At 43.7% G+C, this 22,172-nt stretch overlaps 1 protein-coding gene across 1 annotated transcript; it reads right to left on the reverse strand.

Moving 5' to 3' along the window:
• Nucleotides 1–2,188: 2,188 nt before the first annotated feature.
• Nucleotides 2,189–22,152, reverse strand: COG7 (component of oligomeric golgi complex 7). Its single transcript, XM_048961237.1, has 17 exons — nucleotides 21,928–22,152; nucleotides 21,679–21,827; nucleotides 20,699–20,815; nucleotides 20,368–20,536; nucleotides 19,465–19,547; nucleotides 18,606–18,728; nucleotides 16,417–16,615; nucleotides 14,206–14,333; nucleotides 13,751–13,905; nucleotides 12,496–12,612; nucleotides 11,913–11,978; nucleotides 9,985–10,171; nucleotides 8,937–9,077; nucleotides 8,411–8,494; nucleotides 7,349–7,463; nucleotides 3,744–3,887; nucleotides 2,189–2,993 (listed from the first exon to the last, which is right to left on the reverse strand). The coding sequence occupies exons 1-17, from the start codon at nucleotides 22,091–22,093 to the stop codon at nucleotides 2,827–2,829; spliced, it is 2,310 nt and encodes a 769-aa protein (XP_048817194.1). The 5' UTR covers nucleotides 22,094–22,152; the 3' UTR covers nucleotides 2,189–2,826.
• Between the last annotated feature and the right edge of the window lie 20 nt (nucleotides 22,153–22,172).

A 22,172-nucleotide genomic window follows, 5' to 3' on the forward strand; every position in this document is an offset into this window, starting at 1 on the left:
GTTGGCAGCAGGTGCTGAGCAGCAGCTCGTGGGCGAGGGGCTGATCCAGGAACATTGGTTCCCATGCTTGGTTGGGTTCACACCACACATTCCCTGGGGCCTCCATGCCCACCACCACCACCACCCCCCAATGATCTGCGTTATTGAAGTACTTGTGCATAACTTCAAGAGGAAACATGATCGTGTGGTTAAATCATAGGCCCAAGAACATGATGTCCTGGGCATGGTTCCCAGCACAGCAGCCATGGGTCCCAGCACCTCCCTGCCCACAGGTCTCAGTGCTGCCCACAGAGAGGCAGTGAGCCCGGCTGCCACCAACCACATCCCACGGTGCTCCCACGTCTGGACACATCCATAGCACAAAGCACCTCATCTCATGCACGCTAAACACCAAACTGTGACAACTGCGTACAGAAACAAGTGGGGTGAAATGCTGGCCTGGACACAACTGCTTCTCGCAGAGCCATTTGCACTGCCTGTTTCCTATGTTTCTGACAGGCGGAGGGTCCCAGTCTGCACGCACACAGGTGGAAGCACGGGTCAGAAAAGTAAGGTCTTGAAATCCCAGCAGCCTCTCATCACAAACTGTTCTTAAAGCAGGAGCCTGTTCCAGGTTGCCACATTCACATGGGCTGGAACCAGTTACTGCTGCCCACAGCCTTTATGCTTACATTTCCTTTTCTGCGCATATCAACAAACAAAGAAAGATACAGAGGGACAGATTTACCTTGACTAATTGCCTGGAGCACGAAGTCCCTGAGTGTTCAAACAGTAAATTGTATTCACGACTCAAGTTCCCTTGGCTTCTAAAGGACCAAAGAAGTGATGGGTCTCCAGTCCAGGCTTTGTGTGATCAGCAAGCAGGCGCTGCACCTCACCCTCCTCACAGGAAAATGCCTTCAGGTTACCTACAGCAGTGTTACAGGCATAGAATGTGATGACCTGAAGGGCACAGGCATATGAAGAACAAATAGGACAATAAGAAAAGCTGTTTATATCTGCAATTAAGAGCGCTGTTGCTTCCTACTGTTCACCTACTGGAGACAATGGCTCCTTTGCTTAAGCTGCACTATCACTGATGTATCTTCTCTGCAAGGAAATTCAGCGTTCAAAGTTCCTTGAAAAAGCCAATCCCTTAATTGCAAGTGCATTCCTGGTCTAGGGCTGCTGCAGGTACAGCTGCAAGATAACACCGCACTGGAATATTCACAGCCTTAAATTTTCTAAGACTCGATGTTTAAAGTTTCAGGCTGAGATGCTCTGGATACACTGGGAACTTACATGGCTCCAGCCTGAGCTGCTGCTGCTGCAGTGAGAGCACAAGGCAGCACCGGTCCCAGCACCTTCAGCTCCAGGCACCTTTGGCCCCAGCTGGGCGCCTGCCCAGGGCCATTTGCCCTCTGCACTGCAGTAACAGCAGGTGAGACAGTCACAGAAACCCTCAGTTTCCAGTTGCGAGGCAGGAAAAGGATGGGAGAGGCACAAACAATGAGATTCGCCCCTCTCACCCCGACGGTGAATTGGAACAATGTGTACTGTGGTAGGACATGGACAGTTTACTATTCCAGTTACTGCTGGTTTATTGAGGGCGTCTGACAACTAATAAAAGTGGAAAGTGTCTCAGGCACTTGACTTAGGCTCTTTACTAGCTTAGCTCTCTCCCCAAATGGACTGATTGCATCAGGCAGATAAGTGTACATGTGTGAAGGGTTTGCTCTGGCTGCAGCAGCGGTGCAGTCATGGGAAGGCTCAGCTCACTGTGCACATGGATACAGCACAGCCAGACACCTGAGAAGCTCTGGTTCAGCACAGCACCAGATTTCCCTCTTACTGGAAGATTTCTGAATAGACTTTCCATGCTTTCAAACAAAGAGAATAATAATTTAACTGAAAACATCAACAAGAAAAGAGCGTAACAGAAAACATACTTCAATTTCCCACAAATTTTAGAACCAAAAGTGTTTCAGAGCAAAGTCCAAAAACTGTTTATAAAGCACACCTGCTTTCTTCACTTCCTTACTTTTTTTTTTTGTGTCAGTAAAACATCACCATAGTCCAGGTGAGAACAGCAAAGGAACCCACTTTCACTTTAAGAATACACCTGGTAAAGTATAAGCCTGTATGTGCACATCACATGTGTGCTATTAAACAAATGTCTGAGTGACAGAACACACGCAGGACTGCAGGGAAAGAGGGACAGATCTGGCAGACCTGGTTTTAATGAAATTTACAAGAAAACAAAACTCAGATTAGATTTCTTACACTCGTCACAGCCTTCAGTAGAACACATCAATCTCAAAAAACAAAACAACCACAACTTACAAAACTGGTTTTATTCTCAGAATTGAGCTTGATCATGCCTGTTCTGCTAACTGATGAGACTGCCTTCTTCACATTGTGAATAATGACAGACTTGAGCAATGACCACCGCCCCCAGGTAAGAGGGCTTCCAATCGGTTGATCTCTGTTGCACCTACCCCATAATTTCAGATTCAGAATTGATTAAACTGTTCTGACAAAGCCAGTCATCTCACCGCCACGAAGCGCGGACCTCCCAGTGAGCAGCAGAACATTTCTGCTTAGAAGTCAGCACTGCTCAATATTATCCAGACAGTTTTTGGCAAATTTGGTGGCAGGATACCTTTCCACACTTTTAAAGATGCAAAAACGGAACCAGCTTTTCCTAGACAAAGGCTTTTATTACACGTCCTTCAGAAATAAATCCTTCTCATTTCCAGAGACGTTTTCACAGTCTTCACAAAATTGATATGGAATTAAAAAGAAAACTCAAACCAGTTCAGCCCTTGAGCAGTGTGGGCATTACAGCTAACACTCCAGGCCCCTCATTGCAGCAATGCTGCTGGCCATTCTGCGAGGCACACTTTTTGCAGCTTGCCTGTAGTCCTCTGGCTTTGCCTTCAACAGAGTTACAATATTTTGCAGTGTTCTTGATGGCTGAAGGCCAAGGGCATCCATCACATTTATTAGATAATCTGCAAGACAAAAGATAAACATGTATTTGAATGGGCATCAGGCTCTGTGCAAGCAGCACTCAAATAATAGTTGTTCTTCATGACAGCCAGAATTCTGTCACTGCTAGATCAAAATCACAGAAAAACTGCAGTGTATTTGGAATCCGACTGTACTGATGAGCATTTTTGGCTTCCTGTACATGATTAGCTAACTGTTCTCTTCAGAGGGCTGAGACATATTCTGCATGTGTCATGATCTGCACTATGACATTCCCAGGGTGGTCAGTCACCATGGTCACAGATCACAATTGCATTTTCAAAGGCAAAAAACTTTGGAAATAACTTGTTACCAATCACTGTGATCTTGTGATGACACTCTCAAGAGCTTAGGATAAGAAAAAAAGCACCTCAAATGACTACAAAACCATTTTCCCAACACCTTCCTATCAGTCCTCCCTCAGTCACTCTGCTGGCGTGGGAGAAGACAGAAACAGATACATGCCAACTGTCTCTCACTTTGTTCTTGAAAATTTCTCCATGCTGAAAGCAACTTCAGCCATCAAACACCTTCAGTGCAGAAAGGCTGTAAGTTAATCAAAGACAGATGCAACCAAACACAGCAAAAGCTGTGAACCACTCACTCCTTTATGCAACGAGCCAGATAAACACGCTCACAACTGAAGGAGAAACCCACACTGCAGTCCCTAAAGCAATGAAAGAACCCGTGTGCCACAGCAACACTTCTCAGGTCAACACGTGCACCAGCCTTACCAACGTCTGTGGAAAGCTGCTTTGTGGAATGCACTGTGAGCTCTGGTATCTGCAGGATGACCTCGCAGTAAGTCTGCATCGTAGCTCTGGCGATGGAGCCCAACCAGTAGTCAGCCATGTTGTCCAGCTCAGGTAGTTCATCTCCTGGACAGAAAATTCACATTAGCACAATCAGAGATCAGCAGTCTCACTCACTTTCATTTTCTGGTTTTGTAAGCAGTCAGTCTGCAAGTGGTTGACTTTTTCTCCACTAAGCCGTTAAGGGATTCATTAGGATTCAGTTCATCAGCTGTTTTCGAAGCAGAGCAGCTACAAATCTTCCACGAATGCAAAGTAACATGGAAAGTTAGCTCAGGACCCAAAACACTCTGCTTTCCTCTTTCACTCCTCCAGACAGTTTCTGAAGGGCTGACTGGTGAGCAGGCTGAGATCAGAGCCACTCCTCAGCACATTCTAAAGGGCCACCTTCAAGGCTCAGTTTAAAAACCTACAACAATGACAAAGACTCACAGCTTTTTTCAGTGTCTTAAAGGCACTCTGGGTTCATCAGTGTTTTGAAAAACTAAGAAACCATTAAACATGTAAATGCTTCATGCTGATAAAGTGTTAAAACCTAAATTGTGTATTCTCAGAAGGCTACAAAAGAAGGTGAGAAACACCAAGCCCTACACAACCTTGACTGTCAGAGCAAACACTGACTGTCAGGAGACAAACTGCAGCCAATGATCCTGGGCTGCCAACCTGCTGACAAGCAGCACTGTTGTTAAACGCAACAGGATAAGAATAACAGGTATGCACTGCCATCTGAACAATCAGTGTGAGCCAAAACTCAGCTCGCTGCAAGAAATGAAAAACATACAGAAAGAACTCCGTAGGGCTTCTGAAGTGTGCTCTAGGGAAAAAGTCTCAAGAAAACAACTGCACCAGTGCTGTCTCAGCAGTCACTGCACTTCCCTCAGTGCGTGGTTTTTATCATTCCAGCTGGTATCTGACCACTAAAACAGGTAGCACAGACAGCAGTGAAGCTTTAACAACTTCCCAGCTGGAGCTGAAACAGTATGGAAAAGACATTTAACTGAAGTGGTCAGCATTTCAGAATTGTATCCTCACTGAGCAAGATCCTGACTGCAGGGACAGAACACAGGGGTGGACATTAAGAAAATAAATTCTCAAAGATGCAAAACCTGTCCTGAAACAGGACAGACTGCAGAGAAGTTTCTGACCATGGGCTCCTAACCTTTATAACAGGTAGGCGTAGCTTAGTGCATCACAGAAGGTATAATTGGAGGTTTTTCCCTGGGTTTATACAGGAAAGAGGTAGGGGGAAGGCCTGTTTACTAGCAAACAGCATTACTATCCTGCTTAAGAACAAATAACCTTTTCCTGTGGAAAAGAGCTCAGTGAGTCCCCCTCTTTAACAAGAAATGAAGGGTCTTTGGTTATGAGCAAGGTCGTGGAAGACTGCAGAGGCAGCCACATTCTGTTTGTTTGTTTAACACAACTGATAAATGTAAGGTTAAGCTTATGGGACATTCTCATTTCATCAGGGTCTGACAGCTGAGCTGCTTCATGCTGGGTCAGATCCCACAGCAGCTGCCCTGAGAACCCCAGTTTGGATACTGTCTGGGGTCAAGAACACACCACATGACCACTGATGCAGGGGCATCACACAAGAGGGCCAGCCAAACTAACAATTCACTGCTTCTAAACACTGTTACAAGATTCCATCTCTTCACTTGTTCCTTGCTCTGCACTCCTGCACGGCTCTGGTGCGTCACAGGACTTTTAGGAAGCTGATTTAAATCCCTTTATTGATGTATCTTGAGAGAAACAAGCCCAGAAGGGAAAAAAAAAAAAAAAAAAAAAAGCCAGCCACTTTCCTGTGGAGTTAAAGAGTGGCCATGCCATGGAATCAGCACAAAGAGGGCAGGACTGCAAAGCTGGAGCAAGGGTCCTCCTTCATCGGGCTGTTAGGCAGCCAAGCAACTCTGTGAATTGTACAGCAGTAGACATGATAAGGAGCAGAAGCCATAAAAGCTAAGTTGAGAACCTGTTCAAACAAGACAATTAGTTCACAAGAATTTCCTCCCTGCCACCTCCCAGTACACAAATACAGCTAAACACAAACCAAGCACATTTTAATATTGTCAAATACAAAGCAAACAATGTTGGACATCAATAACTCAGATTCTTCCTCCAAAAAGCAGTGACACTGGGAAGCCTTTTCTGTCACTGGGTTTTCACTTTAACACAGATTCTTAGCACTGGGCTGTGACAAGAAGAATACAACCTAGCAACAAATAAAGCTCTGGCTATTAAACCAAATTTGGCAAAGTTATCTCACCCTTCTATGCAATAATGACAAAGGCAAAGTTAGAAGATGGTATCACGTGCTGACATCCCTATTCCAGGAAACACATGAAAATACCATAAACAGAGAACAGGCAACAAAAACAACCAGGAACTGTAAAGCAAGTCTTAATGAGAGGCTCAAGGAGCTCCATTTACTTTATTCCCAAGCGGATTTAAAATGACTTGTTTTGCTTGAATGCTGCACACAGACCCAGATGTCTTCTGTCTGAGTGTAAGAGCTTTGGCACCCGAATGCTTCCACTTGCAGGGCAAAAACTGGTCCCCTGAGGACTAAATGAAACACAGCAAACTGCTTTTGAGCTTAATAGGAGATACTAGAGTAAAATGTACTGACCTGAAATATCAAGGGCAAAGTCCTTAGCAATTCCTTCTTGCCAAAACAGCCATAAGACCAGGATTATCTTCAGCAATTAAGAATGTTTTCTCAAAAAGTTCATTTGCTTTTAACAGGACCATGCAGGTCTGCTTTAACCTACCACACGCACAAGCACTGCAAAGTCTGATCACAGCAAAAGGAGCAGAAAAATAGAAATGTATTGGGCATCAGAACATCACTGAAGAACTAAGCTGCAGCAAAGGCCCAGGGCTACAATTGAGCCATAGTTACGGAGCAGCAAAAGTTTGCTAGAGCAAGATCAAAGCAGCCTCGTTCCCTGCAGCTTCTCCTCCTCACACTATGACTCCTGGTTCAAGGCATTCTCCTGCCTGAAAACCAGTTCTGCAAAATTCACTGCAAAATACCTTATTTTTGGCCTGATCCACTCCCAGAACTCATTTACCACACTACCAAAGCAAAAGGTGCAAAGCCAGCGACGATAGCAGCCCAAGCTCCAACTGAAGCCACCACAGATCTGTGTTGTGAGCGAGCACCACAAAAACAATGGTAATGACAGCACATCACCCTCAAAGGACAAGAGACAGCATATCAGGTACTCACTAGATGTGAGAAAGCACCTAGGATATCAGATACTGCTCCAGCTATGATACCGTAGTAATTCATACCCTGCATCCTTAAATAAGCTGAACTAAAGCATCCAGTTTGAACAAAACTACAGAGAAGTTTTAGTTATCATTTAGAGACTCTTGGAAGAAACAGCACAAGCAGATGGTAGAAAATGGATCTCAAACAGAGAGTTTGAGGTAACTCAGAGTTACTGTACCAGATCATACCCACACGAGGTCAAAAATGTGAAAACTTTCCACCAGACACATCATCTTTGGTTTCACCTAACCTTGTTCTGGGGGATAAGGCAGTTTTCCAGCATGTAATGCCAGTTCCAAAGCAGAATCTTCCTGAGTGACAAATGGTTCAAGGTGGAGAGGAAGCGACATAATATATTGCCCAATCTAGAATAAAAGCACAAAGAGCTGAGTCACCAAACAAATGTGAAGCAAGTGCTTTGCCTGAGAAAAAAGCCAACTGCAGCAAACCACAACTGAAAGCAATTTGCTGCTGAATGGTGTTATTTAGAAAGACACCTGGAAATTCAGTAGCAACCTATTCTTGAAAGTTTACCTGATAACTTCCCAGGACCTTTCCAAACCTCACTGAAGTCCTCAAATAGCTAGAAGCAGAACTACTCACAATAGTTATCTCACAGATTGGCTGAATACCCATTTCTATTAAATAAATAAAGCTTTAAAAACATAAGGTGGCAGCTAATTGTAACATCTGAACTGCACAGTTGACAGTAATTTAGAACACCAACCAGGAGAACACGAGTGGAATTTCCATGCTGCTCAGCAGCACGTATCTGAGGAGTGCCTCAGCAGTGATGAGCTCACTCTACTTTTCAGCTCAGGACACCCCAGCGTCAGAAAGGTTTCATTGTTATTCCATCAGAAACAAAAAACAACAAATCATACAGGGATTAGAAAGGTAAGAGCTCAAGCCTTTTTTGGCTTCGCAGTATGATGAAGTCACTCCAGTACACATTGCAGGAACTTCTCTGCTACACGAGCTGCATTATTAAGCTATGCTCAGTATTCACCACTACAAACAGCTGCTGACTTTCCCATCCCGTTACAAGAGTTAACACTGAAAGCAGCACAGCTCAATTAAGAAGCTCTCCTTGTGCTCCCAAAGTTATTTTGCTATTCCAGGATTTGACAGAGATTTCATAAAAGCTACAAAGAATGGCACAATTAACAAGAACCTGGCCACTGAGAGGATCTATCACCATCATATTACAATTTAAACAAACACTATGATTTTGCTAAGAAACAGTGAAACACAGAAGAGATCTCCCCCTCTCAGAGTTGGGCTCCCAGTAACTATCCTCTCATGCTCTTACATTGCTGATATATTCCAGAGGAGTGAGGCTGAAGTTTGGCAGGTCCTCTGTCAGGGTCTCACCAACGCCACCAGAGGTCCAACTCTGCAAGGCAAACAAACAGCAGAACAAATCTATGGCTCTCTGAAACACAAAGTCTGTAAGCATTCTGGGAAGGGACCACTGAGCAACACAAAGACCACCCATGAACTTCTAGAAATCAGAAGACAGATGGTGAACAAGCTGCTTCTCTTATCCTCCCACAGCCCCAAAACATACACACCCTTTCCACACAGAACCCCATGGGAAATACACGCTCACATAGGTTAGAAAAACAGCATCTCAAGAAAAACAAACAACCAGACACAGCTGCCTGCTCCAAATGCTGTTTCCCACTGAGCACTGCTCAAGGGGAGAAAGGTGATACCAGTAGGGAAACTTTCTGAAAATGAGAAAGGTAAGCAATATCGAGCTGTGCTCCACCCTAAAGTATCCCATGGGTAAACCCCACCACGGAGCAGATCAGATCAGTGTCCCCATTACTCACCTCCATCTTTGAAACAAGTAAGAGCTGTTGCTTGATGCGAAGAAACACGGAATCAAAAGCCAAGTGGTGTGCCAGCTGGTTGAGGCGGCTGAGCGCAGACCGAGATGAAGACAGCAAGTTGTGGTTACTCGTCCCCTTCTCCTAACACAAACACACAGATACAGTTTTACACGCAGATGACACTAAGCTGATTGCAGAAAGGCTGTGTTAATGTTCTCAAAGGGGTCTTCATTTGGCCATCCTAATGAAAAGAGCATTCCTCTGCCATGCTAGAACTGGTTTCTTTCAGGATGCCCTATTCCAACTGCTTATTTGCCATACAAACTGAGCATTGCTTCCTGAAATTTCTAAGAAAAAAATCAGCATCACTTTCCAGCCATACCAGGTGCCAGCACAGGCCGGATAGTGAGAAACAATTCTTCTAATTAACTATTTTACATGAACAGCACGCGTGGAACTGTTTAGTAAAAGTTTAAAGTCAATGTACTTATGGCACAGCTGTACAAATTGCAGGTAAATTAAGCACAAAAGAAATCAAAACATTTTGAAAAAATAAGAGACAAATCATAAAATTGACCTCAGTGTTGCAAATCCATGATGACAGCAAACATAACTCAGCTCTACAAGAAGACAGCTACAGTCATTCTGCCCTGTTCACAAATGCAAGCATGAATGGTCTTGCAGAATTATATTTCAGAATAGATGTGGTAATGGAGTGTAAGTGGCAAAGAAAGTCTTGAGAAGATGTGAAGTGCAAAATTTGAGATCTCCATCATCAGTACTATCATCCCAATGCTTTCTGTGACAGAATCTCCCCCACCTGAACAGATAGGAGTTTGTTCACAAAACAGACAGGATATGGGAAAGAGATGAAGTGAGCCCAGACTTCCTAGGTTTGAACACGTCATTTCTCAGCAGATTGTTATTAGAACATAGCCCATCAAAAGATTAAACCTAATCACTCTGATGAGGGAATCCAGGCCTCATCTTCCAACTGTGCACCCAACAGCAGCTTGCTATAAAGGCAGGCTCTCTCCAGGTAGGCTACCTTCAGGGTGTACAGCGTTTCCATAAGGCTGCCATACTCAGATGGATTCTCCTTTAAAAGGTAATTGTATTCCTGCCAGGGATTCTTCACACTGCTCTTCTTTTCTGTAGCACTGGTATCCTGAAAGCCAGAAAAGCTGCAGGGGCTGTAGGAGTCCGAGAGATACTTCCCAGCAGTCGACAAAATCCTAAAAACAAGTGCAAACAGTCACCAGCAACATTCTGCAAAATTTGCACTGCTGTCTTCCTGTTGCTCCAAGGAAAACCCCTGGCAGCATCTCAACATAAATAAGAGAAAAAGTAGCAATCAGAACTACTGGGGCCTCTGACTCAGTCACCCTTTTGACAGTCTGTGATTATAGCTCTACCTTCTCTTGGGAGATGACAGGTGATTCAGTTGCATGCCTTCCCTCCCACAGCTAGAAGACTGCAGCACAGATGGCTCACAGCTTCCTACTGAGCAGCCTACTGCCCAGTGAGCCCTCCAGAGACAGAGGAAAAGAAACAATCACACTGAATGTTAAAATAGGAGAAAAAAAAGTAGCAAAATCACTGCAAAAAGATAAGGTAGAGATTTCAAAGTATTGGTAGGAATGTTTTGAAACCAGGTTTTCACAGCTTCAAGAAGGGAGGTGTATAGCAATAATAGGACACTCCCTTTTACACAGCAAATTAAGCCCCATTGCCTTTGGGGTCTCAGAAGCAGTAGATCCAGGGTATAAATCTTTTCTCTGGTTTGATCACTAGGTAACTCAGGGCGTGCAGTTATGAACAGCTTAAGAGCAGAAATCATGGTACTTCTGTCCAAATTCTTTTGTCCTTTGCACTGCACAGCATTTGACTAGACAGACTCAGACTGCTGTCTGCCAATCTAAATGAAAAGCATTCCTCTTCAAACAAGGTTACTTTCTGGTCATATTACCAAACTGACCAATTTTACTTTCTGGTTATATCTGGTTACTTTCTGGTCATATCACCTTGTGGATCAGCTTAACACAGCTGTAAAACTGTACCCAGGGTACTGGTGACTGCATCTTGGCTTACTTGTGGCAGTTATATTCATAGCACGTATACATACGTATCTATATGAATATATATTCACATAAACATGTACCAAATATGTATTTTATATACATGTTTTTCAGTACAAGGTTAAATCTTCCAGGCAAGACAGGAGGAATTAAAAAATACGCAAGTTTTTCATTGTTCAAGAACTGCTAAGTGCCTTCAAGCATCAATGCTGCCTTTACATCCCGTAAGGGAGAGAGCCTTCACTAGTGGCAGGCACCAATCACAGCCAGCTCTCACTCTACTGTGCAACTCAAAGACTGCACAAATAGTGGGATGAAAAAGGGAGGAGAGAGCTCTCCAGGTCTAGAAAACATGGAATAAACTCCTGGGTGCTGCAGGCTGCTGTGTGCTACATCACATACAGCCACTTTAGTCAGAATAAAGCATATGAATATACAAGAGGCCGAACTGCGCACTGCTTACAAGCAACAGAAGACAAACGTGCTACCTGTGCTTTAGGCTCCTCGTGTTACAAGGAACTGATTGGTCAAGGCACACACAAGTGCAAATGATTCACACCCCATGTCACTGGGGGCGTGGGGGCAGCACAAGAATACTGACAAAGTGATCCAGTGGAAAATTCCTTCCTCAGCAAAACCTAGTCCATTTGATGCCCAGCCAGGTGAACAAGACACATCATCCATCTGTCCACGGAAATGGATTCTTATGACTGTCTCAGAGCACAGAACTGAGCAAAACACTTTCTGATCCATCTCCGATGCTTCAAAAGATGGGGAGAAAACAACCATTGTGGCTTTTTTCCCCCCCTCTACAGTCTAGAAAGGGAAAGCACATTGGGATTTATTTTGTCTTGTTATCTATGGTGACACTTTATGTATTCAATTCAGCAACGCTCACCTGTTGGCCAGTTGCTGCTCAAAGTCTCCACACTGACGAAGGAGCTCACCACAAGTAGTGATTATTCTAGGAAAGAACACAACAAAAACATATTTTGTCATTTTAGGCAGATAATACCAGACGCCTGCAGAACCCACTACCAAAGGGGTAAATGCATTTTTAAAAATGGAATAACCAAACCAGAGTTCTCAGAGGACAACTTTTAACACGGCTACCAACTCTGCACCCATTGCTTAACATCCTGCTGTCAAACTTTTGCCAGACAGCCTCATCCACACGTTATTTACTGTCATCATGGCTAATACCAGCTCAGCGTCACTGGGAACATTTCTAAGAGCTGCCGGTATTTCAAGTGCTACGATAGGCAGTCTTGCCCCACAGTGGGGGGGGTGGGGGGGGGTCTCACAGCCCTTACTGTGCAGGCAGCAACCTGAAACCCAGCCACTAATAGTAGTGCAGTTAAGTAGGCACAGCCCTGCATTCTGCACTAAGAACTTGCGTAAACTGACCCCACGTAATTCCTTTCTAACTCTGATAGAAAATCAGTTCTGGGACAGGCAAAAAAAAAAAAAAGCCCTTTTACCGAACAGAGTTTTGGAATGCAGTCCAGTCCTCCTGGAAAAGGGAGTCTGATGGAATATCATCCAGCTTACATTTCTTTCGTATCGACTGCAGTGTACTTGTAAAGTCAGATGTGTACCTGAAAAGACAAGAACTGGTGTGAGACAATAGTCCAGAGAGCAACTTACTGCAGATCCTGTGATCTGCTCACTCAGACCTCTACAAGAGTGAAGAAAGAACCAGAAATATTACAAGAGTTGAGAAGAAACACTGTTGTTTCAGCCCAAGCATGCACACGTGAAAACCTGAATAGCCACTGTCCACCAAAGCCTACGTTAGAAGTCAGGGAGAAACTCAGATTGCGTGCCTGCTACTTCAATTTGCTGCGTATGGGTTATTAGGAACTCCTCACACTTGTAATGATGCATGAGCAAGACATTTTTGTTATCACTGCACTAATCACCTCTCCTAGGAGAGAACAGACAGTTTATAAGACTGCATCACTTGGCCCTTGTTCCAGGAACATAGTGACAACAATCTCATGAATTTGTTTTCTCAGCTACTCCCCAGGATGAGAACAAATTTAAAAGAACATTTTGTTTCTCCCCCTCAGACTTATTTTCTTTTTCTAAATGATGCCCATAAGCTGATGGCACACTACAGTACTATGTAATTGCCTATAAAGGAGATGAGGTCAGAGAAGTGTGCTTTTCGCTTCCCTCTTCCCCCTAGAACAGCAAGGTAACAGCATGTGAGCAACTCTTTCAAGATCAGGAAAGAACAAGGAAGTAGTCAGCACTGGAATACCATTTAAATAGGCTGTCAATTATGCTATAAGAATTTAGGGTGAATATCACTCACAGGGGTGTCTTGCATGTACAGGCAGTCTGTGAATACAAAGTCGTACGTCTCAATAAATGCATACTTCCCCACAGAGCTCTACTTTCATCAACTTACTTTTTCTTACATTCTGTCCTTGGAAACATTTCCCCTCTCAAAAGCATTTACTAAAAAGCAAAATTCAGCCCAACTAGAACAGAACAGCTGAGGGACATGAAGGGACATTTTCCCTTCAGTCACAAGATCCTCAAATTTTCCACTAAGAAATAGTCACTGCCTGAATGAAGTGACAGAAGGGGATATCAAATGACACAAATTAAAATTACAGATTCCTACAGAACCCAGCCACCTTTCATCAACTACAAAGTCACTGGCCGCACGCTGAACGCTTGCTACCCCTTAGGATACATGCAGCAGTGTAATTAGAAGCACTTTACTTTGCAAACAGAGCTTTCAGGGCCTTGAGGAGCCCACACACTCCCAGTCCATCAGTGAGTTTAATGCAGTTGTCAATGGCTCCAGAAGCCAGAGTGAAGAGTTTGCTGACTGAATGATTCAGTTCCTGGACACAGTCGATTACTTCCCAGTGTTCCTAAATAAAAACAAAAAGGTCAAAAAGCTGAAGCCACCTCTGGATTGGCAGCAACATCTGATAAAGTTTTTCTCCAGCATATTTAGCAGATCTACATGGTGTCTGTGAAGGGGTAAAAGAGGAGAAGAAAGGAGCTATCTCAGCACAATTTACTTAACAGTAACGAAATACACAGCAAACAGGAAATATTGCCAAAAAAGTTAAAGGAGAAAAGAGAGCAGTGGCTTTACCAAAGAACCTCCTATTTACTATAAGTTTCAAGCCTCCCCTTACACAGATGAGCAAAGAACACTGCATTACCAAGGGCACTGCACTGATCTGAATGAGAAGATTTTCTTCTTCTAGGTCTCCATACTTGAGTTGAAAGGGCTTGTATGGATGATACACCGCTTCTACCAGTTCCATCACTTTTACCAAGTTCTGCTCCTCTACAAAGAATCAGATGTTTAGTCTACAAGTAAATGAACAAGAATTTTATTTCAAGCAACATGCATGAGTTCTTCAACAGATCACTCTGCCTATGTAAGCTTGCAAAGTTGCCCAACAACTCTATATCTCAATTACAAAGGTCATTTTTTTTTTTTTAAAGCAAAATTATCATCACTGCCTGCTTCTTAAAACCAAGATGTTCTGCCTCAACAAGCACCTCAAGAAAGTCAATAACTGCTCTAAAACAGCTTGGGTGACAAAAATCTATTACATATTTCAATTTACAGTGAAGTATTGAAATTGTCTGAGGGGCAAAACAAATTATAGTCACAACTCAAAGGGTACAATCCTAGTTTATCACAAAGTGTAGTTTGTATTTGAAGTAACTGGTAGCAATTCAGTTTGCTTAGGTCTACTACTTCACTATGCTCATCAACTGAGGAACCTTGAGCTCAGGCTCCCAGTGACATTCTGCTGAGCAGGGAGCTGCACCAAATCCAAACAAAAGCCAGGTCTGAACGATTACTTCTTGAATCAGAACCGAACACCAGTTTGTTGCCACGAAGTTTTGCCAAACTCAAATTAGCACCAAACCAGAACTAGTTTGAATTCTGGTTATAAGCAAAAGCTTTCCATCTTACAGACAGCCAGCAAGGGGTTATCCAAAGCTCATGCAGACTCCATGCCTGGATACTTTCAGGATCAGACTAGAGAATAAAACACGAAACACGGCCCAAGCTCCTAGCGGACCTTGATCTGACAGGAGGTCAGGTTACATCATCTCCTGAGGTCCCTTCCAACTTGAATTATCCTATGAATCATAACTGAACCCTCCCCTCACCAAGTAGGAACTGGTTTGACCCTGTCCTGCTGAGTCACTTAGCCCTTCCATTCTTAAGATATTTCTTGTTCCCAAACATCTCATCAGACAGCATAAGAAATGGTAATAAAGAACAAAACCTCTTTTTTTTTTTTTAAGCAAACAAACAAATATACCCACTCAGGTAACAGTTCAGCAACTGTCTTCCTATTCTATCATCTTCTAGGATGTGACATCATTTTTCCAATTTCTTTTTAATTTCTTCTATTATGACCCACAAATTAAGCCAAGCCAAGGATATAAAATGACTGATGAGTACACAATCACGAAGGCAACAAAAACAGACACAACAACAGTCATACCCCTGAAACTACCCAGTAATCATAATTTACACGATCAAGTAAGAATATGGGTTTAAATAGCTCAAGACAATGTTATGAAGAATCGAAACAGGAAACACAGTAATAAAAATGCTCCATTTTAGGATTTTCCCATACCTAGTCTTTGAAGGGTCCCTACCAGATTATGTAAGACTACAGACAGTCTACAGTTAAAGCTAAGTATAAACCCTATGTAAATACTGCATCTTGCTGCATTGTGGTTTGTGGGAATTATTCACCAAATCATGATCAAAACGAGGTGACAAACATCACAGGGTCAGGAAAACATTGGTTAGCTAAATCACATGTCAAGGATGGTGCTAAAGAATAAGCTGCAAACAGTTCAGAAATAATACCTGGTCCCATACTATCAATAGGTCGATACATAATCCAGGTTCAACAGAAAAGCTACAAATACAACTTAAAAATCCAATGGAAGAGAAAACCTATTTGAAATTTACTCATTTAGTATTAAGGTATTACTTAATTCTAGAAACCTCCTCAACTTTAATTGCTTGTGGTCTTTCACAATTGGTTCCATGGTTAGCTTCCTCAGAGATATTTCCTCAGCTGCTAGGTAGAAGAAATGCTAATGCTTGTAAAAGGAGAACTGCTAAATATTATTTACCCAAGGCAGTAAGCATACTTAGAATAGGCCTGCTTTAGTAAACTCATTCAGTACCGTGTCAATATGTTTAGCCAAGTTGTACACACACATACACAAACAACACACACACACAAAGGCACAAATGCCATGTGAGTGGCAAATCCTACAGAAGATGTAATCTCTCCCTCCACGTCAAACTAAACAAAATCTCAGAACGGAGATGTACAGAGGTGTTGACATAACAGTGCAACAAAAATTCAGTGCAGAAACCCTACTCAGGTTTGGCAGCATGGCCATTTCCAGCCCTTTTGCAAAGTGGACAGTGGCATCATAGAGCTCCAGCAGTTTGCTTAGCTTGGTTTCCTGGCCCGTTCTCTCCATGGCCGTGCTGAGGCAGACAGGGATGGATGGCACCAACGCTCCTAGAGTTTGAATCAGCAACACAGTCACAATTTCATGGGGTTTCTTGAAAACCTGCGGTAACAGAAAAGCTATTAGCAAAAGCACATTATCACAGAGGAACACAACAGGCAGCAGATAGCAGCGAACAGCTTCCAGACAGAGCCCTGCAGTGTACAAACCGCACATCACCGTCTCTGCAAAGACACTGACACACCGTCCTACTCCAAACCGAGTGGGTTCTGTCAGCTGAGAGGTATCTTCCCTCCTCACCCCAAACATAGGCTGCTGCCCACCAGCAGGAGCTGCCCTCGCACCAACAGCGCCGTATCTCAGCATGGCTGAGGCTGTCTCCCTTCCTCCTGAAGCAAAGGGGCAAAAGCAGCAGAGCAAATGGGTGTGCATATGCTGTCAGCAGACAGAAGATGCTGAAGCCAGGAAGTAGAAAGCTAGGAAAGAAAGCAACAGGGAACTGGACTGCTGGAAGGAAGCAGGCACAGGAGAACTGAATGCTATTTAGCCCTCACTGACCACATTACCAGACACTACCAAAGAACTTTCTAAATATCACAGAAACGTGAGAAACATTAAACGTATCCCCAAAATAGGACTGAAGTGCATAGCTTAAAAAGAACTATCAATTGGTGACAGACAGTGATATACAGATCGAGAAGATGGCATTTTGTGAACTAACAGACTGCAGATGCCTCAACTGACATAATCCCAACCAAACAAAACAAACTGAATAAAACCCCATCAATGGTAAAAACACAAAGAAGGTCTGCTAAGACAGCAGGAATCTCACTGACCTAGCATGCAAGCCAGCTGCTACTGAAACCCAGGTCTACAGGTACTTTATTATTGAAACTGTACTTTGAATGCAGCAGAAGATGGCTTGTCAAAAACTGAATTCAGCAGAACTCAGGCAGTTGTAGTCACTGGAATAATCAGCTGGCAGAGAACGGCGTTTGAAAACAGTGCGCTCAGTTTACGCACGTGTGTTGAAAAAAATACACACATGGGTAAGCTAGGAAGCAGTAGTACTATGTCAGGAGCCAAATTGGTGGTCAGATAAGAAGTCAGCACTGAAAAGGCTAGTTAGACTGTAATCAGCTGGAAACGTTTATTTACATGCACCACCTTCAACTCTAGTAATATAACATGCATTACAGTCTTTCACTGTGACTCTTGCCAGATATTCCCTCAGTTGCTCTGAAAGCTGGGATCACCAGCAGTCACTTGCAGCAAGGCCACCATAAAAACATAAGCAGCAGGAAAGAAGTCCAACAGTTCTTCAGAAAGCAGAAGCACACAGTGTAAATGACACAAGCCTTGTGCTGTATGCCATTTCTCTCTTTCAATCCCCAGTTTAAAAAATATCTGATAACATGTAAGAAAACATCTGACCCATAATTCAATCAAATCATTTGGCAGAAAAAAATACATCACAAGAAAACACTGAGCTCCTTTGCAGGACGAGGCTGAGCACTTGGGAGCAAACTTTGTAACATGAAGATAAGAATCTCCTACCCTTCATGGATGAAAAACTCTTACAGGCTTGACAATATGAACACGTTCCTTCATTTAACTGAAGAAAGACAACAACTTTTGGGGATCTCACATTATTCTCATCAGGAAAAACTTCAAAGGGTGATAGCAGAAGCCCCCCCAGTATCTTATTCCAAGTGACACAAATCGCTCCAGTATGACCTTAAGGGTTTCCTCTAGGATAAATCAGTTGGGGTATTTTAACCATCACGCAGCAGAACACATTTGCAACACCAACAAATTAGATTTAACTTAAGATACAGATGAAAGTGATAGAGCAGCTTTAATGTCAATAACACAGCAACCTTGCTGTTGGTAGGATACCAGAAATCAGATCTTGTCTCAAGAGTCAGACAAGACTGAAGGTTGCAAGCCCTGTCTTACACTGATAGGACACAGGATAACTGAAGGAGTGAATACTGATGAATTACTCTGAGCTTTATGAGAATGAAGAGTGTGGTCATTCTTATTGTTTCCCACACCACCTCTCCCACCAGCATTAAAAGAGTGACTGCACCTGTGTTGCCCACTGAAGTTGTGAGTGCCAGGTCCCAAGCAGTGTGTCATACAATTCAGTCAGCTGCCGATTCAAGCTTAAGTCACTCTGGCAAAGATCCTGCCACACTGCCACCAGCTGCACCTGCAGGGGTAATAAGAACCATTCTGAGAGGAGAACCAACAGCTCACAGATCTAGATTTTGTTATTGCAAACCAAGATCTTCTCAAGCAAAGCTCTTCTGCTAAACACCACCCACCCTGAATCTCCAGATTTTAACGTAATGCTTTGCCATAATTCAGCACCACAGAAGGAACCAACTTTCAGCGTGAAGCTGGAGGCTTCTTAGCTGATTCAAAGTTTTAATTAACATTGGTATTTGACTCATAAAATGAGACTGTAACCGATACCCCCGCATAATAGTTGAAATACCTGGCAAGCCCTAGCCTTGAACTTAATCCTCAAAAGTCACAGTCATGAGAGAACTGCTGAGGATCAGGTTATGGCTACAGAACTGTCTGGAATTCCAACTTTTAATCTTACCTGAAAAGAGTTTACAGAAGTCAGCAGCTGGCAGGTTGCAGCAATAAAGTTACTACTGACATTGTCACCTCCAAGCAAAGCAAAGCAAGAACAACTACAAGTCACACAGATAACTCAAGCAGAACGCACATATCCTATCCTTATTTAAAAACAGAAACACAAAGCCCTCAATGGAGGATTACTTGCAAAACATGAGGAGTGACCAAAGTTGTTAAGAGCCACGAGGTTCCGTCGTCTTCGAACAAAGCAGGTAATGCGATGTAACAGCTCCCCCTACAGCCTAAGCCAAGCAAGCATTCAAGTTTTTGTTTCTCCACATCACTATCCAAATACTTACTTTGTGACACTTATAATAATAAGCAAGAAGCTGAGGCATTCGATCAATTTCAGCGAAGACCTTCACAAACATCTTTGCCTGATCTAATTAAAACAAAAAAAATAAATGGGCAGTTAACGATCTCCAAGTAATGATGAAACATCACACCTACAAAAGATCACACCCCCAGAGCAAGAGAAATCTTCTCTTAAGTTTAATGCACAATGGCAAATGAAGAGGGACACACTTTAATCTTTTGTTTGCTCATCTTTTCAAACAGGAGAAAAACTGCCTAAAATCCCCTTTCACATGAGAACATGCAGCAGACTTACGATTGATTTAATGCCATAACAAGCAAAAGCTTCCAGCATAAGATGGACAGAACAATTCTTAGAGGGAAATTATTTTCCAGGAAAGAAAAAAAAAAAAAAAGAAAAAGATGCTATCTACAAAACTGAAAGACACCTGTAAGTCCTCCATTTTGCTTCCACTGCTTTTCAAACTGCTACCTAAAATAGCAGTTTGAAAACTGACTGAGGACACAGCCTCTTATACAAAGCCTTTAAATTCAAGTTCTTTACAAGTCTGTTTTGTACCACAGTAATAATGACTACAGCTCTCTCCAGAAAATGCTTACGGGGTTAGAGAAGCTAGTAATGAGATCTTTCTTTTCTGAAAAGGACCCAGAGAGGAGATGCACTAGAGCACAAAGTCATTTAAGTGCTTTGCAGATAGGAAAGTCAGAGAATACAAGCTCTCTAGTGATACATATTACCTTCAGAGGCGCTGGCAACTGGCTGCACCACAAAAAGCGCTCAATCCACAGCCAGGGGCTTTTAGGACACACACATCTCCTTACCCAAATATTTTACTTCTTGAATAAAAACTCTGCATTTATAGCAAATGACATCAAGCCTCACTGACCTACAGACTGAGAGTTAAAAGCAGCCACAATCTGTGGGCTGGCCATGGCCTCCAGGCGGTTCTTCAGAGCCTCAAGATGCACACACTTCTCAGAGTAATCCGGCGTATCCACAAGCATAGCCAAGCTGCTCTGCATACTTGTTAGCTTGGCTGAAATTGCAGACACATCCTGCCACCAGGAGAGGAAAACCAGCTTACTGAATGTGACATTACAAAGCATTAATACCTGTTTCATAATGACGTCTTAACATCACTTCAACAATCTGCTTTTAAAGACAGTTTTCTTAGAAACCTGAAGGGCCAAAGCCCAAAATAACCTTGTGGCCTCTACCTGTGTTTTAAGGGTCTCTTCGATATCTGCACTTAATGTAGTCCATTTGTCTGCTTCCTGGAGAGACTCGGCAGCCAACTGCATTCTAGATTTCACTCGGTCAATCTCTACCAGGACCTAGAAAGTAATAATAATAATAATCAAAAAAGCACACTGCCTGTTGATACAAAAGATAACTGCCATAGCTGCTTATAGTATGGGAGTTAATTTTAGTTGGGATTTTAAAACTGGGTGAATTGATCACAGCTGTTACAAGACAGGAGTTAGCTAAAACAGATGGCAATATTAAAATAACTTCCTAAAGCCAAACTACCAAAGGTTTGCTCAAATCCTTGATTTATACTTCTGCAGCCGCTTGGCCTGATGCTGGGTACCCTGTTATCAGCAGGGAGAACTCTGGGCCGACAGTGTTACAACTGATAACAGTAGCAGATGAAACTGTTTGGCTGCCCGTAATGACACAGACATGAAAACAGGTTAAAAGATGAATATAAGGACAGGCTGGAAGAGCTGGAGCAAGAAACACTCCAGGGAGACCTGACAGCAGTCTTTCAGAATCTAAATGGGGAATATAAGAGGACAGATTCTGGTGTGTTTCAATAAGGGGAAACAGTTTCGAACTGAAACAGGAATGATTTAGATTGGATATGAGGAAGAAATGCTTTGCAATGAGAGTGGTGAGGCAGTGCCCCATCCCTGCACACAGCCGTGGTCAGGCTGGACGGGGTTGTGAGCACTGATGGAGCTGTGGGTGTCCCTGCTCAGTGCAGGGAGTGGAGCCAGATGGCCTTTAGAGAACCTTTCCAACTCAGATAATTCTACAACATGCAGGCTGTGTTGCTGGTGCACGCTTTTCTCCCATTGATACTAAAAGAAGCCGTTTCATGCATCTTTAGCTCACTGAACCGGTCAGAACAAGCAGCTCTGTGAACGCTGGACTCCACATGCTGCTGTAGTCACTCAGTAAGGCAGGAGCCCACCTGCATCGACTGCGCCGTGTCCTCTTCAAACCTCCTGATGTCCTCCTTGACCAGCACCATCTGCTCCCGCAGGAAGGCCGCCTCCTGCCGCAGGGCCTCCACCTCGCGCAGCACCCTGGGCATGCTGTGCAGGGCCTGCTGGCTGGCTTCTGCGGGACAGAACGGCACAGCGGCGCGGGGCTGAGAGCCGAAAGGAGCCGACGCCCCTCCCACACACCCGCAGCCACGTCCCCGCCGCCCGCCCGTCACCTTCCACCACGTTGTTGACCTCCTGGATGAACACCTGCAGTTTCATCACCAGGGTGGAGGCGTGAGCGTCTGCCTGTCCGGCCGCGTCCTGCTGTCCGGCCCTGAAGGCCGCGTTCACCCAGCTCTTCACCTCGAAGTCATCGGCCATAAAGCGAGAGATATCCATGGTTCCGCACCGGGCCCAGCAGGCAGCGCGCCCCGCCCCGCCCCGCGGCACCGCCGGCCCTCCCCGGGGCGGATCCGGG

This window comes from Lagopus muta, chromosome 15 (assembly GCF_023343835.1).
Source record: "Lagopus muta isolate bLagMut1 chromosome 15, bLagMut1 primary, whole genome shotgun sequence".
Lineage (NCBI taxonomy): Eukaryota > Metazoa > Chordata > Aves > Galliformes > Phasianidae > Lagopus > Lagopus muta.

Bases quoted from the DNA above. Each gene is read 5' to 3' on its own strand.
- COG7 (XM_048961237.1), bottom strand. From the start codon at position 22,093: ATGGATATCTCTCGCTTTATGGCCGATGACTTCGAGGTGAAGAGCTGG. The intron at 20,537-20,698 runs GTAGAGGCCACA...TCCTGGTGGCAG, and splicing joins AAGAGACCCTTAAAACACAG to GATGTGTCTGCAATTTCAGC. The intron at 9,078-9,984 runs GTAGCCTACCTG...TGTTTGTGTTAG, and splicing joins AAACGCTGTACACCCTGAAG to GAGAAGGGGACGAGTAACCA.